Source organism: Dendrobates tinctorius, unplaced genomic scaffold (genome assembly GCF_039654945.1).
Source record: "Dendrobates tinctorius isolate UK_male_01 unplaced genomic scaffold, ASM3965494v1 ptg000301l, whole genome shotgun sequence".
Classification (NCBI taxonomy): domain Eukaryota; kingdom Metazoa; phylum Chordata; class Amphibia; order Anura; family Dendrobatidae; genus Dendrobates; species Dendrobates tinctorius.
In genome coordinates this window covers 653,150-668,492 of record NW_027361968.1, presented here as the reverse complement: position 1 = coordinate 668,492, position 15,343 = coordinate 653,150, and the positions used below count along the sequence as shown (strand labels likewise).

General features: G+C 52.3%; 1 protein-coding gene across 1 annotated transcript in view; it reads right to left on the bottom strand.

Annotated features, from left to right (window-relative positions):
* LOC141073440 (uncharacterized) overlaps positions 1 to 15,343 on the bottom strand; it is a 132,165-nt gene that overhangs the window by 37,664 nt on the left and 79,158 nt on the right. The window contains exon 3 of the mRNA XM_073560653.1: positions 14,527 to 14,600. Coding sequence (XP_073416754.1) covers positions 14,527 to 14,600 — 74 coding nt within the window. The remainder of the gene's footprint in view (positions 1 to 14,526; positions 14,601 to 15,343) is intronic.

Genomic DNA, 15,343 nt, shown 5'->3' with positions numbered 1-15,343 from the left:
GGATGACGCTGTATAAGGGGTGTGCTGAGGATGGCGCTGTATAAGGGGTGTGCTGAGGATGACACTGTATAAGGGGTGTGCTGAGGATGACACTGTATAAGGGGTGCGCTGAGGATGACACTGTATAAGGGGTGCACTGAGGATGACACTGTATAAGGGGTGCACTGAGGATGACACTGTATAAGGGGTGTGCTGAGGATGACACTGTATAAGGGGTGTGCTGAGGATGGCGCTGTATAAGGGGTGTGCTGAGGATGACACTGTATAAGGGGTGCGCTGAGGATGACACTGTATAAGGGGTGCACTGAGGATGACACTGTATAAGGGGTGCACTGAGGATGACACTGTATAAGGGGTGCACTGAGGATGACACTGTATAAGGGGTGTGCTGAGGATGACACTGTATAAGGGGTGTGCTGAGGATGGCGCTGTATAAGGGGTGTGCTGAGGATGACACTGTATAAGGGGTGTGCTGAGGATGACACTGTATAAGGGGTGCGCTGAGGATGACACTGTATAAGGGGTGCACTGAGGATGACACTGTATAAGGGGTGCACTGAGGATGACACTGTATAAGGGGTGTGCTGAGGATGACGCTGTATAAGGGGTGTGCTGAGGATGGCGCTGTATAAGGGGTGTGCTGAGGATGACACTGTATAAGGGGTGTGCTGAGGATGGCACTGTATAAGGGGTGCGCTGAGGATGACACTGTATAAGGGGTGCACTGAGGATGACACTGTATAAGGGGTGTGCTGAGGATGACACTGTATAAGGGGTGTGCTGAGGATGACACTGTATAAGGGGTGTGCTGAGGATGGCGCTGTATAAGGGGTGTGCTGAGGATGACACTGTATAAGGGGTGCACTGAGGATGACACTGTATAAGGGGTGTGCTGAGGATGACACTGTATAAGGGGTGTGCTGAGGATGACACTGTATAAGGGGTGTGCTGAGGATGACACTGTATAAGGGGTGTGCTGAGGATGGCGCTGTACAAGGGGTGCACTGAGGATGGCACTGTATAAGGGGTGCACTGAGGATGACACTGTATAAGGGGTGTGCTGAGGATGACACTGTATAAGGGGTGTGCTGAGGATGGCGCTGTATAAGGGGAGCACTGAGGATGGCACTGTATAAGGGGTGCACTGAGGATGACGCTGTATAAGGGATGCGCTGAGGATGACGCTGTATAAGGGGTGCACTGAGGATGACGCTGTATAAGGGGAGCACTGAGGATGACACTGTATAAGGGGTGTGCTGAGGATGACGCTGTATAAGGGGTGTGCTGAGGATGACGCTGTATAAGGGGTGCACTGAGGATGACACTGTATAAGGGGTGCACTGAGGATGGCACTGTATAAGGGGTGTGCTGAGGATGACACTGTATAAGGGGTGTGCTGAGGATGACACTGTATAAGGGGTGTGCTGAGGATGACACTGTATAAGGGGTGCACTGAGGATGGCGCTGTATAAGGGGTGCACTGAGGATGACACTGTATAAGGGGTGCACTGAGGATGACGCTGTATAAGGGGTGCGCTGAGGATGGCGCTGTATAAGGGGTGTGCTGAGGATGACACTGTATAAGGGGTGTGCTGAGGATGACACTGTATAAGGGGTGTGCTGAGGATGACACTGTATAAGGGGTGCACTGAGGATGGCTCTGTATAAGGGGTGCACTGAGGATGACACTGTATAAGGGGTGCACTGAGGATGACGCTGTATAAGGGGTGCGCTGAGGATGGCGCTGTATAAGGGGTGCACTGAGGATGACACTGTATAAGGGGTCCACTGAGGATGACACTGTATAAGGGGTGTGCTGAGGATGACGCTGTATAAGGGGTGTGCTGAGGATGACACTGTATAAGGGGTGTGCTGAGGATGACGCTGTATAAGGGGTGTGCTGAGGATGGCGCTGTATAAGGGGTGTGCTGAGGATGACACTGTATAAGGGGTGCGCTGAGGATGACACTGTATAAGGGGTGTGCTGAGGATGACGCTGTATAAGGGGTGTGCTGAGGATGACACTGTATAAGGGGTGCGCTGAGGATGACACTGTATAAGGGGTGTGCTGAGGATGACGCTGTATAAGGAGTGCACTGAGGATGGTACTGTATAAGGGGTGTGCTGAGGATGACGCTGTATAAGGGGTGTGCTGAGGATGGCGCTGTATAAGGGGTGCGCTGAGGATGACACTGTATAAGGGGTGTGCTGAGGATGACGCTGTATAAGGGGTGTGCTGAGGATGACACTGTATAAGGGGTGTGCTGAGGATGACACTGTATAAGGGGTGTGCTGAGGATGACACTGTATAAGGGGTGTGCTGAGGATGGCGCTGTACAAGGGGTGCACTGAGGATGGCACTGTATAAGGGGTGCACTGAGGATGACACTGTATAAGGGGTGTGCTGAGGATGACACTGTATAAGGGGTGTGCTGAGGATGGCGCTGTATAAGGGGAGCACTGAGGATGGCACTGTATAAGGGGTGCACTGAGGATGACGCTGTATAAGGGATGCGCTGAGGATGACGCTGTATAAGGGGTGCACTGAGGATGACGCTGTATAAGGGGAGCACTGAGGATGACACTGTATAAGGGGTGTGCTGAGGATGACGCTGTATAAGGGGTGTGCTGAGGATGACGCTGTATAAGGGGTGCACTGAGGATGACACTGTATAAGGGGTGCACTGAGGATGGCACTGTATAAGGGGTGTGCTGAGGATGACACTGTATAAGGGGTGTGCTGAGGATGACACTGTATAAGGGGTGTGCTGAGGATGACACTGTATAAGGGGTGTGCTGAGGATGACACTGTATAAGGGGTGCACTGAGGATGGCTCTGTATAAGGGGTGCACTGAGGATGACACTGTATAAGGGGTGCACTGAGGATGACGCTGTATAAGGGGTGCGCTGAGGATGGCGCTGTATAAGGGGTGTGCTGAGGATGACACTGTATAAGGGGTGTGCTGAGGATGACACTGTATAAGGGGTGTGCTGAGGATGACACTGTATAAGGGGTGCACTGAGGATGGCACTGTATAAGGGGTGCACTGAGGATGACGCTGTATAAGGGGTGCGCTGAGGATGGCGCTGTATAAGGGGTGCACTGAGGATGACACTGTATAAGGGGTCCACTGAGGATGACGCTGTATAAGGGGTGTGCTGAGGATGACACTGTATAAGGGGTGTGCTGAGGATGACACTGTATAAGGGGTGTGCTGAGGATGACACTGTATAAGGGGTGCGCTGAGGATGACACTGTATAAGGGGTGTGCTGAGGATGACGCTGTATAAGGGGTGTGCTGAGGATGACGCTGTATAAGGGGTGTGCTGAGGATGACACTGTATAAGGGGTGTGCTGAGGATGACACTGTATAAGGGGTGCGCTGAGGATGACACTGTATAAGGGGTGTGCTGAGGATGACGCTGTATAAGGGGTGTGCTGAGGATGACACTGTATAAGGGGTGTGCTGAGGATGACGCTGTATAAGGGGTGTGCTGAGGATGGCGCTGTATAAGGGGTGTGCTGAGGATGACACTGTATAAGGGGTGTGCTGAGGATGACGCTGTATAAGGGGTGTGCTGAGGATGACGCTGTATAAGGGGTGCACTGAGGATGACACTGTATAAGGGGTGTGCTGAGGATGACGCTGTATAAGGGGTGTGCTGAGGATGACGCTGTATAAGGGGTGTGCTGAGGATGACACTGTATAAGGAGTGTGCTGAGGATGACACTGTATAAGGGGTGTGCTGAGGATGACGCTGTATAAGGGGTGTGCTGAGGATGGCACTGTATAAGGGGTGTGCTGAGGATGACGCTGTATAAGGAGTGTGCTGAGGATGACACTGTATAAGGGGTGTGCTGAGGATGACACTGTATAAGGGGTGTGCTGAGGATGACACTGTATAAGGGGTGTGCTGAGGATGACGCTGTATAAGGGGTGTGCTGAGGATGACACTGTATAAGGGGTGTGCTGAGGATGACGCTGTATAAGGGGTGTGCTGAGGATGGCGCTGTATAAGGGGTGTGCTGAGGATGGCGCTGTATAAGGGGTGTGCTGAGGATGGCGCTGTATAAGGGGTGCACTGAGGATGACACTGTATAAGGGGTGTGCTGAGGATGACGCTGTATAAGGGGTGTGCTGAGGATGACGCTGTATAAGGGGTGTGCTGAGGATGGCGCTGTATAAGGGGTGTGCTGAGGATGACACTGTATAAGGGGTGCACTGAGGATGACACTGTATAAGGGGTGTGCTGAGGATGACACTGTATAAGGGGTGTGCTGAGGATGACACTGTATAAGGGGTGTGCTGAGGATGACGCTGTATAAGGGGTGTGCTGAGGATGGCGCTGTATAAGGGGTGAGCTGAGGATGACACTGTATAAGGGGTGTGCTGAGGATGACGCTGTATAAGGGGTGTGCTGAGGATGGCGCTGTATAAGGGGTGCACTGAGGATGACACTGTATAAGGGGTGCGCTGAGGATGGCGCTGTATAAGGGGTGCACTGAGGATGACACTGTATAAGGGGTGTGCTGAGGATGACGCTGTATAAGGGGTGTGCTGAGGATGACACTGTATAAGGGGTGTGCTGAGGATGACACTGTATAAGGAGTGTGCTGAGGATGACACTGTATAAGGAGTGTGCTGAGGATGACACTGTATAAGGAGTGTGCTGAGGATGACGCTGTATAAGGGGTGTGCTGAGGATGACACTGTATAAGGGGTGTGCTGAGGATGACACTGTATAAGGAGTGTGCTGAGGATGACACTGTATAAGGGGTGTGCTGAGGATGACACTGTATAAGGAGTGTGCTGAGGATGACGCTGTATAAGGGGTGTGCTGAGGATGGCGCTGTATAAGGGGTGTGCTGAGGATGACACTGTATAAGGAGTGTGCTGAGGATGACACTGTATAAGGAGTGTGCTGAGGATGACGCTGTATAAGGGGTGTGCTGAGGATGGCACTGTATAAGGGGTGTGCTGAGGATGACACTGTATAAGGAGTGTGCTGAGGATGACACTGTATAAGGGGTGTGCTGAGGATGACGCTGTATAAGGGGTGTGCTGAGGATGACACTGTATAAGGGGTGTGCTGAGGATGACACTGTATAAGGGGTGTGCTGAGGATGACACTGTATAAGGGGTGTGCTGAGGATGGCGCTGTATAAGGGGTGTGCTGAGGATGACACTGTATAAGGGGTGTGCTGAGGATGACGCTGTATAAGGGGTGTGCTGAGGATGGCGCTGTATAAGGGGTGCACTGAGGATGACACTGTATAAGGGGTGTGCTGAGGATGACACTGTATAAGGGGTGTGCTGAGGATGGCGCTGTATAAGGGGTGTGCTGAGGATGACACTGTATAAGGGGTGTGCTGAGGATGACGCTGTATAAGGGGTGTGCTGAGGATGGCGCTGTATAAGGGGTGCACTGAGGATGACACTGTATAAGGGGTGTGCTGAGGATGACGCTGTATAAGGGGTGTGCTGAGGATGACGCTGTATAAGGGGTGTGCTGAGGATGGCGCTGTATAAGGGGTGTGCTGAGGATGACACTGTATAAGGGGTGTGCTGAGGATGACACTGTATAAGGGGTGTGCTGAGGATGACACTGTATAAGGGGTGTGCTGAGGATGACGCTGTATAAGGGGTGTGCAGAGGATGACACTGTATAAGGGGTGTGCTGAGGATGACACTGTATAAGGGGTGTGCTGAGGATGACACTGTATAAGGGGTGCGCTGAGGATGACACTGTATAAGGGGTGTGCTGAGGATGACGCTGTATAAGGGGTGTGCTGAGGATGACACTGTATAAGGGGTGTGCTGAGGATGACACTGTATAAGGAGTGTGCTGAGGATGACACTGTATAAGGGGTGTGCTGAGGATGACACTGTATAAGGGGTGTGCTGAGGATGGCGCTGTATAAGGGGTGCGCTGAGGATGACACTGTATAAGGGGTGTGCTGAGGATGACGCTGTATAAGGGGTGTGCTGAGGATGACACTGTATAAGGGGTGTGCTGAGGATGACGCTGTATAAGGGGTGTGCTGAGGATGACGCTGTATAAGGGGTGTGCTGAGGATGACACTGTATAAGGGGTGTGCTGAGGATGACACTGTATAAGGGGTGTGCTGAGGATGACACTGTATAAGGGGTGTGCTGAGGATGGCGCTGTATAAGGGGTGTGCTGAGGATGGCGCTGTATAAGGGGAGCACTGAGGATGGCACTGTATAAGGGGTGCACTGAGGATGACACTGTATAAGGGATGCGCTGAGGATGACGCTGTATAAGGGGTGCACTGAGGATGACGCTGTATAAGGGGAGCACTGAGGATGGCACTGTATAAGGGGTGTGCTGAGGATGACGCTGTATAAGGGGTGTGCTGAGGATGACGCTGTATAAGGGGTGCACTGAGGATGGCACTGTATAAGGGGTGCACTGAGGATGACACTGTATAAGGGGTGTGCTGAGGATGACGCTGTATAAGGGGTGCACTGAGGATGACGCTGTATAAGGGGAGCACTGAGGATGGCACTGTATAAGGGGTGCGCTGAGGATGGCGCTGTATAAGGGGTGCACTGAGGATGACACTGTATAAGGGGTGCACTGAGGATGGCGCTGTATAAGGGGTGCACTGAGGATGGCTCTGTATAAGGGGTGTGCTGAGGATGGCGCTGTATAAGGGGTGTGCTGAGGATGACGCTGTATAAGGGGTGCACTGAGGATGACACTGTATAAGGGGTGTGCTGAGGATGACGCTGTATAAGGGGTGCACTGAGGATGGCACTGTATAAGGGGTGCACTGAGGATGGCTCTGTATAAGGGGTGCACTGAGGATGGCTCTGTATAAGGGGTGCACTGAGGATGACACTGTATAAGGGGTGCACTGAGGATGACACTGTATAAGGGGTGCACTGAGGATGACACTGTATAAGGGGTGCACTGAGGATGACACTGTATAAGGGGTGCACTGAGGATGGCGCTGTATAAGGGGTGCACTGAGGATGACACTGTATAAGGGGTGCGCTGAGGATGGCGCTGTATAAGGGGTGCACTGAGGATGGCTCTGTATAAGGGGTGCACTGAGGATGGCTCTGTATAAGGGGTGTGCTGAGGATGGCGCTGTATAAGGGGTGTGCTGAGGATGACGCTGTATAAGGGGTGCACTGAGGATGACACTGTATAAGGGGTGCACTGAGGATGGCACTGTATAAGGGGTGCACTGAGGATGACACTGTATAAGGGGTGCGCTGAGGATGGCGCTGTATAAGGGGTGCACTGAGGATGGCTCTGTATAAGGGGTGCACTGAGGATGGCTCTGTATAAGGGGTGTGCTGAGGATGGCGCTGTATAAGGGGTGTGCTGAGGATGACGCTGTATAAGGGGTGCACTGAGGATGACGCTGTATAAGGGGTGCACTGAGGATGGCACTGTATAAGGGGTGCGCTGAGGATGGCGCTGTATAAGGGGTGCACTGAGGATGGCTCTGTATAAGGGGTGCACTGAGGATGGCTCTGTATAAGGGGTGTGCTGAGGATGGCGCTGTATAAGGGGTGTGCTGAGGATGACGCTGTATAAGGGGTGCACTGAGGATGACACTGTATAAGGGGTGCACTGAGGATGGCGCTGTATAAGGGGTGCACTGAGGATGACACTGTATAAGGGGTGCGCTGAGGATGGCGCTGTATAAGGGGTGCACTGAGGATGGCTCTGTATAAGGGGTGCACTGAGGATGGCTCTGTATAAGGGGTGTGCTGAGGATGGCGCTGTATAAGGGGTGTGCTGAGGATGACGCTGTATAAGGGGTGCACTGAGGATGACGCTGTATAAGGGGTGCACTGAGGATGGCACTGTATAAGGGGTGCACTGAGGATGGCTCTGTATAAGGGGTGCACTGAGGATGGCTCTGTATAAGGGGTGCGCTGAGGATGGCGCTGTATAAGGGGTGTGCTGAGGATGACGCTGTATAAGGGGAGCGCTGAGGATGGCACTGTATAAGGGGTGCACTGAGGATGGCTCTGTATAAGGGGTGTGCTGAGGATGGCGCTGTATAAGGGGTGTGCTGAGGATGACGCTGTATAAGGGGTGCACTGAGGATGACGCTGTATAAGGGGTGTGCTGAGGATGACGCTGTATAAGGGGTGCACTGAGGATGGCACTGTATAAGGAGTGCACTGAGGATGACACTGTATAAGGGGTGTGCTGAGGATGACGCTGTATAAGGGGTGCACTGAGGATGGCACTGTATAAGGAGTGCACTGAGGATGACGCTGTATAAGGGGTGCACTGAGGATGGCTCTGTATAAGGGGTGCACTGAGGATGGCTCTGTATAAGGGGTGCGCTGAGGATGGCGCTGTATAAGGGGTGTGCTGAGGATGACGCTGTATAAGGGGAGCGCTGAGGATGGCACTGTATAAGGGGTGCACTGAGGATGGCTCTGTATAAGGGGTGTGCTGAGGATGGCGCTGTATAAGGGGTGTGCTGAGGATGACGCTGTATAAGGGGTGCACTGAGGATGGCACTGTATAAGGGGTGCACTGAGGATGGCTCTGTATAAGGGGTGTGCTGAGGATGACGCTGTATAAGGGGTGTGCTGAGGATGACGCTGTATAAGGGGTGTGCTGAGGATGGCGCTGTATAAGGGGTGCACTGAGGATGGCGCTGTATAAGGGGTGTGCTGAGGATGACGCTGTATAAGGGGTGCACTGAGGATGGCACTGTATAAGGGGTGCACTGAGGATGGCTCTGTATAAGGGGTGTGCTGAGGATGGCGCTGTATAAGGGGTGTGCTGAGGATGACGCTGTATAAGGGGTGTGCTGAGGATGGCGCTGTATAAGGGGTGCACTGAGGATGGCTCTGTATAAGGGGTGCACTGAGGATGGCTCTGTATAAGGGGTGTGCTGAGGATGACGCTGTATAAGGGGTGTGCTGAGGATGACGCTGTATAAGGGGTGCACTGAGGATGACACTGTATAAGGGGTGCACTGAGGATGGCTCTGTATAAGGGGTGCACTGAGGATGGCTCTGTATAAGGGGTGTGCTGAGGATGGCGCTGTATAAGGGGTGTGCTGAGGATGGCGCTGTATAAGGGGTGTGCTGAGAATGGCGCTGTATAAGGGGTGTGCTGAGGATGGCGCTGTATAAGGGGTGCACTGAGGATGGCACTGTATAAGGGGTGCACTGAGGATGGCTCTGTATAAGGGGTGTGCTGAGGATGGCGCTGTATAAGGGGTGTGCTGAGGATGGCGCTGTATAAGGGGTGTGCTGAGGATGGCGCTGTATAAGGGGTGTGCTGAGGATGGCGCTGTATAAGGGGTGTGCTGAGGATGGCGCTGTATAAGGGGTGCACTGAGGATGGCACTGTATAAGGGGTGCACTGAGGATGGCTCTGTATAAGGGGTGTGCTGAGGATGACGCTGTATAAGGGGTGTGCTGAGGATGACGCTGTATAAGGGGTGCACTGAGGATGACACTGTATAAGGGGTGCACTGAGGATGGCTCTGTATAAGGGGTGCACTGAGGATGGCTCTGTATAAGGGGTGTGCTGAGGATGGCGCTGTATAAGGGGTGTGCTGAGGATGACGCTGTATAAGGGGAGCACTGAGGATGGCACTGTATAAGGGGTGCGCTGAGGATGACGCTGTATAAGGGGAGCACTGAGGATGGCACTGTATAAGGGGTGCGCTGAGGATGACACTGTATAAGGGGTGCACTGAGGATGACACTGTATAAGGGGTGCACTGAGGATGGCGCTGTATAAGGGGTGTGCTGAGGATGACGCTGTATAAGGGGAGCACTGAGGATGACACTGTATAAGGGGTGCACTGAGGATGACACTGTATAAGGGATGCGCTGAGGATGACACTGTATAAGGGGTGCACTGAGGATGACACTGTATAAGGGGTGCACTGAGGATGACACTGTATAAGGGATGCGCTGAGGATGACACTGTATAAGGGGTGCACTGAGGATGACGCTGTATAAGGGGAGCACTGAGGATGACGCTGTATAAGGGGTGCGCTGAGGATGACACTGTATAAGGGGTGCACTGAGGATGGCGCTGTATAAGGGGTGTGCTGAGGATGACGCTGTATAAGGGGAGCACTGAGGATGACACTGTATAAGGGGTGCACTGAGGATGACACTGTATAAGGGATGCGCTGAGGATGACACTGTATAAGGGGTGCACTGAGGATGACACTGTATAAGGGGTGCACTGAGGATGACACTGTATAAGGGGTGCACTGAGGATGGCGCTGTATAAGGGATGCGCTGAGGATGACACTGTATAAGGGGTGCACTGAGGATGGCACTGTATAAGGGGTGCGCTGAGGATGACGCTGTATAAGGGGAGCACTGAGGATGGCACTGTATAAGGGATGCGCTGAGGATGACACTGTATAAGGGGTGCACTGAGGATGACGCTGTATAAGGGGTGCACTGAGGATGACACTGTATAAGGGATGCGCTGAGGATGACACTGTATAAGGGGTGCACTGAGGATGACACTGTATAAGGGGTGCACTGAGGATGACACTGTATAAGGGGTGCACTGAGGATGACGCTGTATAAGGGGTGCACTGAGGATGACACTGTATAAGGGGTGCACTGAGGATGACGCTGTATAAGGGGTGTGCAGAGGATGGCACTGTATAAGGGGTGTGCAGAGGATGGCACTGTATAAGGGGTGTGCAGAGGATGGCACTGTATAAGGGGTGCGCTGAGGATGACACTGTATAAGGGGTGTGCTGAGGATGACGCTGTATAAGGGGTGTGCTGAGGATGACGCTGTATAAGGGGTGCACTGAGGATGACACTGTATAAGGGGTGCACTGAGGATGACACTGTATAAGGGGTGCACTGAGGATGACACTGTATAAGGGGTGCACTGAGGATGACACTGTATAAGGGGTGCACTGAGGATGACGCTGTATAAGGGGTGCACTGAGGATGACACTGTATAAGGGGTGCACTGAGGATGACGCTGTATAAGGGGTGTGCAGAGGATGGCACTGTATAAGGGGTGTGCAGAGGATGGCACTGTATAAGGGGTGTGCAGAGGATGGCACTGTATAAGGGGTGCGCTGAGGATGACACTGTATAAGGGGTGTGCTGAGGATGACGCTGTATAAGGGGTGTGCTGAGGATGACGCTGTATAAGGGGTGTGCTGAGGATGACGCTGTATAAGGGGTGCACTGAGGATGACGCTGTATAAGGGGTGTGCTGAGGATGACGCTGTATAAGGGGTGCACTGAGGATGACGCTGTATAAGGGGTGTGCTGAGGATGACGCTGTATAAGGGGTGCACTGAGGATGACGCTGTATAAGGGGTGCACTGAGGATGGCACTGTATAAGGGGAGCACTGAGGATGACGCTGTATAAGGGGTGTGCTGAGGATGACGCTGTATAAGGGGTGCACTGAGGATGACGCTGTATAAGGGGTGCACTGAGGATGGCACTGTATAAGGGGTGGGCTGAGGATGGCGCTGTATAAGGGGTGCACTGAGGATGGCACTGTATAAGGGGTGCGCTGAGGATGACGCTGTATAAGGGGTGCACTGAGGATGACGCTGTATAAGGGGTGCGCTGAGGATGACACTGTATAAGGGGTGCACTGAGGATGTCGCTGTATAAGGGGTGCACTGAGGATGACGCTGTATAAGGGGTGTGCTGAGGATGACGCTGTATAAGGGGTGCACTGAGGATGACGCTGTATAAGGGGTGTGCTGAGGATGACGCTGTATAAGGGGTGCACTGAGGATGACGCTGTATAAGGGGTGTGCTGAGGATGACGCTGTATAAGGGGTGTGCTGAGGATGACGCTGTATAAGGGGTGCACTGAGGATGACGCTGTATAAGGGGTGCACTGAGGATGGCACTGTATAAGGGGTGTGCTGAGGATGACGCTGTATAAGGGGAGCACTGAGGATGGCACTGTATAAGGGGTGCACTGAGGATGACGCTGTATAAGGGGTGTGCTGAGGATGACGCTGTATAAGGGGTGCACTGAGGATGACGCTGTATAAGGGGTGTGCTGAGGATGACGCTGTATAAGGGGTGTGCTGAGGATGACGCTGTATAAGGGGTGCACTGAGGATGACGCTGTATAAGGGGTGCACTGAGGATGGCACTGTATAAGGGGTGTGCTGAGGATGACGCTGTATAAGGGGTGCACTGAGGATGGCACTGTATAAGGGGTGTGCTGAGGATGACACTGTATAAGGGGAGCACTGAGGATGACGCTGTATAAGGGGTGTGCTGAGGATGACGCTGTATAAGGGGTGCACTGAGGATGACGCTGTATAAGGGGTGCACTGAGGATGGCACTGTATAAGGGGTGGGCTGAGGATGACACTGTATAAGGGGTGTGCTGAGGATGACGCTGTATAAGGGGTGCACTGAGGATGACGCTGTATAAGGGGTGCACTGAGGATGGCACTGTATAAGGGGTGGGCTGAGGATGGCGCTGTATAAGGGGTGCACTGAGGATGGCACTGTATAAGGGGTGCGCTGAGGATGACGCTGTATAAGGGGTGCACTGAGGATGACGCTGTATAAGGGGTGCACTGAGGATGGCACTGTATAAGGGGTGCGCTGAGGATGACGCTGTATAAGGGGTGTGCTGAGGATGACGCTGTATAAGGGGTGCACTGAGGATGGCACTGTATAAGGGGTGGGCTGAGGATGGCGCTGTATAAGGGGTGCACTGAGGATGGCACTGTATAAGGGGTGCGCTGAGGATGACGCTGTATAAGGGGTGCACTGAGGATGACGCTGTATAAGGGGTGCGCTGAGGATGACACTGTATAAGGGGTGCACTGAGGATGTCGCTGTATAAGGGGTGCACTGAGGATGACGCTGTATAAGGGGTGTGCTGAGGATGACGCTGTATAAGGGGTGCACTGAGGATGACGCTGTATAAGGGGTGTGCTGAGGATGGCACTGTATAAGGGGAGCACTGAGGATGACGCTGTATAAGGGGTGTGCTGAGGATGACGCTGTATAAGGGGTGCACTGAGGATGACGCTGTATAAGGGGTGCACTGAGGATGGCACTGTATAAGGGGTGGGCTGAGGATGGCGCTGTATAAGGGGTGCACTGAGGATGGCACTGTATAAGGGGTGCGCTGAGGATGACGCTGTATAAGGGGTGCACTGAGGATGACGCTGTATAAGGGGTGCGCTGAGGATGACACTGTATAAGGGGTGCACTGAGGATGACGCTGTATAAGGGGTGTGCTGAGGATGACGCTGTATAAGGGGTGCACTGAGGATGACGCTGTATAAGGGGTGCACTGAGGATGGCACTGTATAAGGGGAGCACTGAGGATGACGCTGTATAAGGGGTGTGCTGAGGATGACGCTGTATAAGGGGTGCACTGAGGATGACGCTGTATAAGGGGTGCACTGAGGATGGCACTGTATAAGGGGTGGGCTGAGGATGGCGCTGTATAAGGGGTGCACTGAGGATGGCACTGTATAAGGGGTGCGCTGAGGATGACGCTGTATAAGGGGTGCACTGAGGATGACGCTGTATAAGGGGTGCGCTGAGGATGACACTGTATAAGGGGTGCACTGAGGATGTCGCTGTATAAGGGGTGCACTGAGGATGACGCTGTATAAGGGGTGTGCTGAGGATGACGCTGTATAAGGGGTGCACTGAGGATGACGCTGTATAAGGGGTGTGCTGAGGATGACGCTGTATAAGGGGTGCACTGAGGATGACGCTGTATAAGGGGTGTGCTGAGGATGACGCTGTATAAGGGGTGTGCTGAGGATGACGCTGTATAAGGGGTGCACTGAGGATGACGCTGTATAAGGGGAGCACTGAGGATGACGCTGTATAAGGGGTGTGCTGAGGATGACGCTGTATAAGGGGTGCACTGAGGATGACGCTGTATAAGGGGTGCACTGAGGATGGCACTGTATAAGGGGTGGGCTGAGGATGACGCTGTATAAGGGGTGCACTGAGGATGGCGCTGTATAAGGGGTGCACTGAGGATGGCACTGTATAAGGGGAGCACTGAGGATGACGCTGTATAAGGGGTGTGCTGAGGATGACGCTGTATAAGGGGTGCACTGAGGATGACGCTGTATAAGGGGTGCACTGAGGATGGCACTGTATAAGGGGTGGGCTGAGGATGACGCTGTATAAGGGGTGCACTGAGGATGACGCTGTATAAGGGGTGTGCTGAGGATGGCGCTGTATAAGGGGTGCGCTGAGGATGGCGCTGTATAAGGGGTGCGCTGAGGATGGCGCTGTATAAGGGGTGCGCTGTATGGGTTGGTTATGTTTGTCACCTGGATCACCAATCTCTGATCACTTACAGTACAGACATTATTATCCCGGACTTACTTCTTGATACATTATATAAAGTCTATTATTCTCCAGTTGGTTTTGGAGCCGCTCAGTTCTGTAGTTCACATGAATCTTATAAATGTCGTTTCTTCATATAAATCTATAACTTATAACGTGTGCAGGTTTCTGCTCTTCTCTCCGCACCGAGCGGCCATTTATCACCTACCGGTCATCTTCACACAATTCGTCATAAAATCCTTCACTGCTTCACGATCATCATCATTAGGTTGAGTTTTGGCACTAAAAATAGAAATATAATATGAATTACTTAATAAAATTGATAATCATATTAATGACTCATCAGTTTGACAGTGAAGTTTAACCCTCATCAGGAACAGATCTATTCCCCTTCACGTCACTTGTCTTTTCATTATTTCTGTGCTGTGTATAATATGTGATTCTTCAGATGTTGTATTAGTCTTTGCCTGATGAAGAGACCTGAGGCGTCTCGAAAGCTGCAATGTGTCACCATCTTTTCAGTTCGCCATTAAAAGGTATCAACCACTGAGGACTCTCAATTATAAATACTCTTCTATCTACTGGCTAACACGGTACAATGATGTATATCTTAGCTGTATCTCAGCCACAGAAAATAATTATTGCAGTCTCCGGGACGTCAATTCTACAGCTTTATCAACTACTCACATACACAGAATTGCAGGAAAGACTCATTTCACAGAAAAATTGCTGTTTCTTTGTGATGAGATGTGGCCCTATTACTCTGATGTGGGTGTCTGTGGCCCTATTACTCTGATGTGGGTGTCTGTGGCCCTATTACTCTGATCTGGGTGTCTGTGGAGCTATTACTCTGATCTGGGTGTCTGTGGCCCTATTACTCTGATGTGGGTGTCTGTGGAGCTATTACTCTGATCTGGGTGTCTGTGGCCCTATTACTCTGATCTGGGTGTCTGTGGCCCTATTACTCTGATCTGGGTGTCTGTGGAGCTATTACTCTGATCTGGGTGTCTGTGGCCCTATTACTC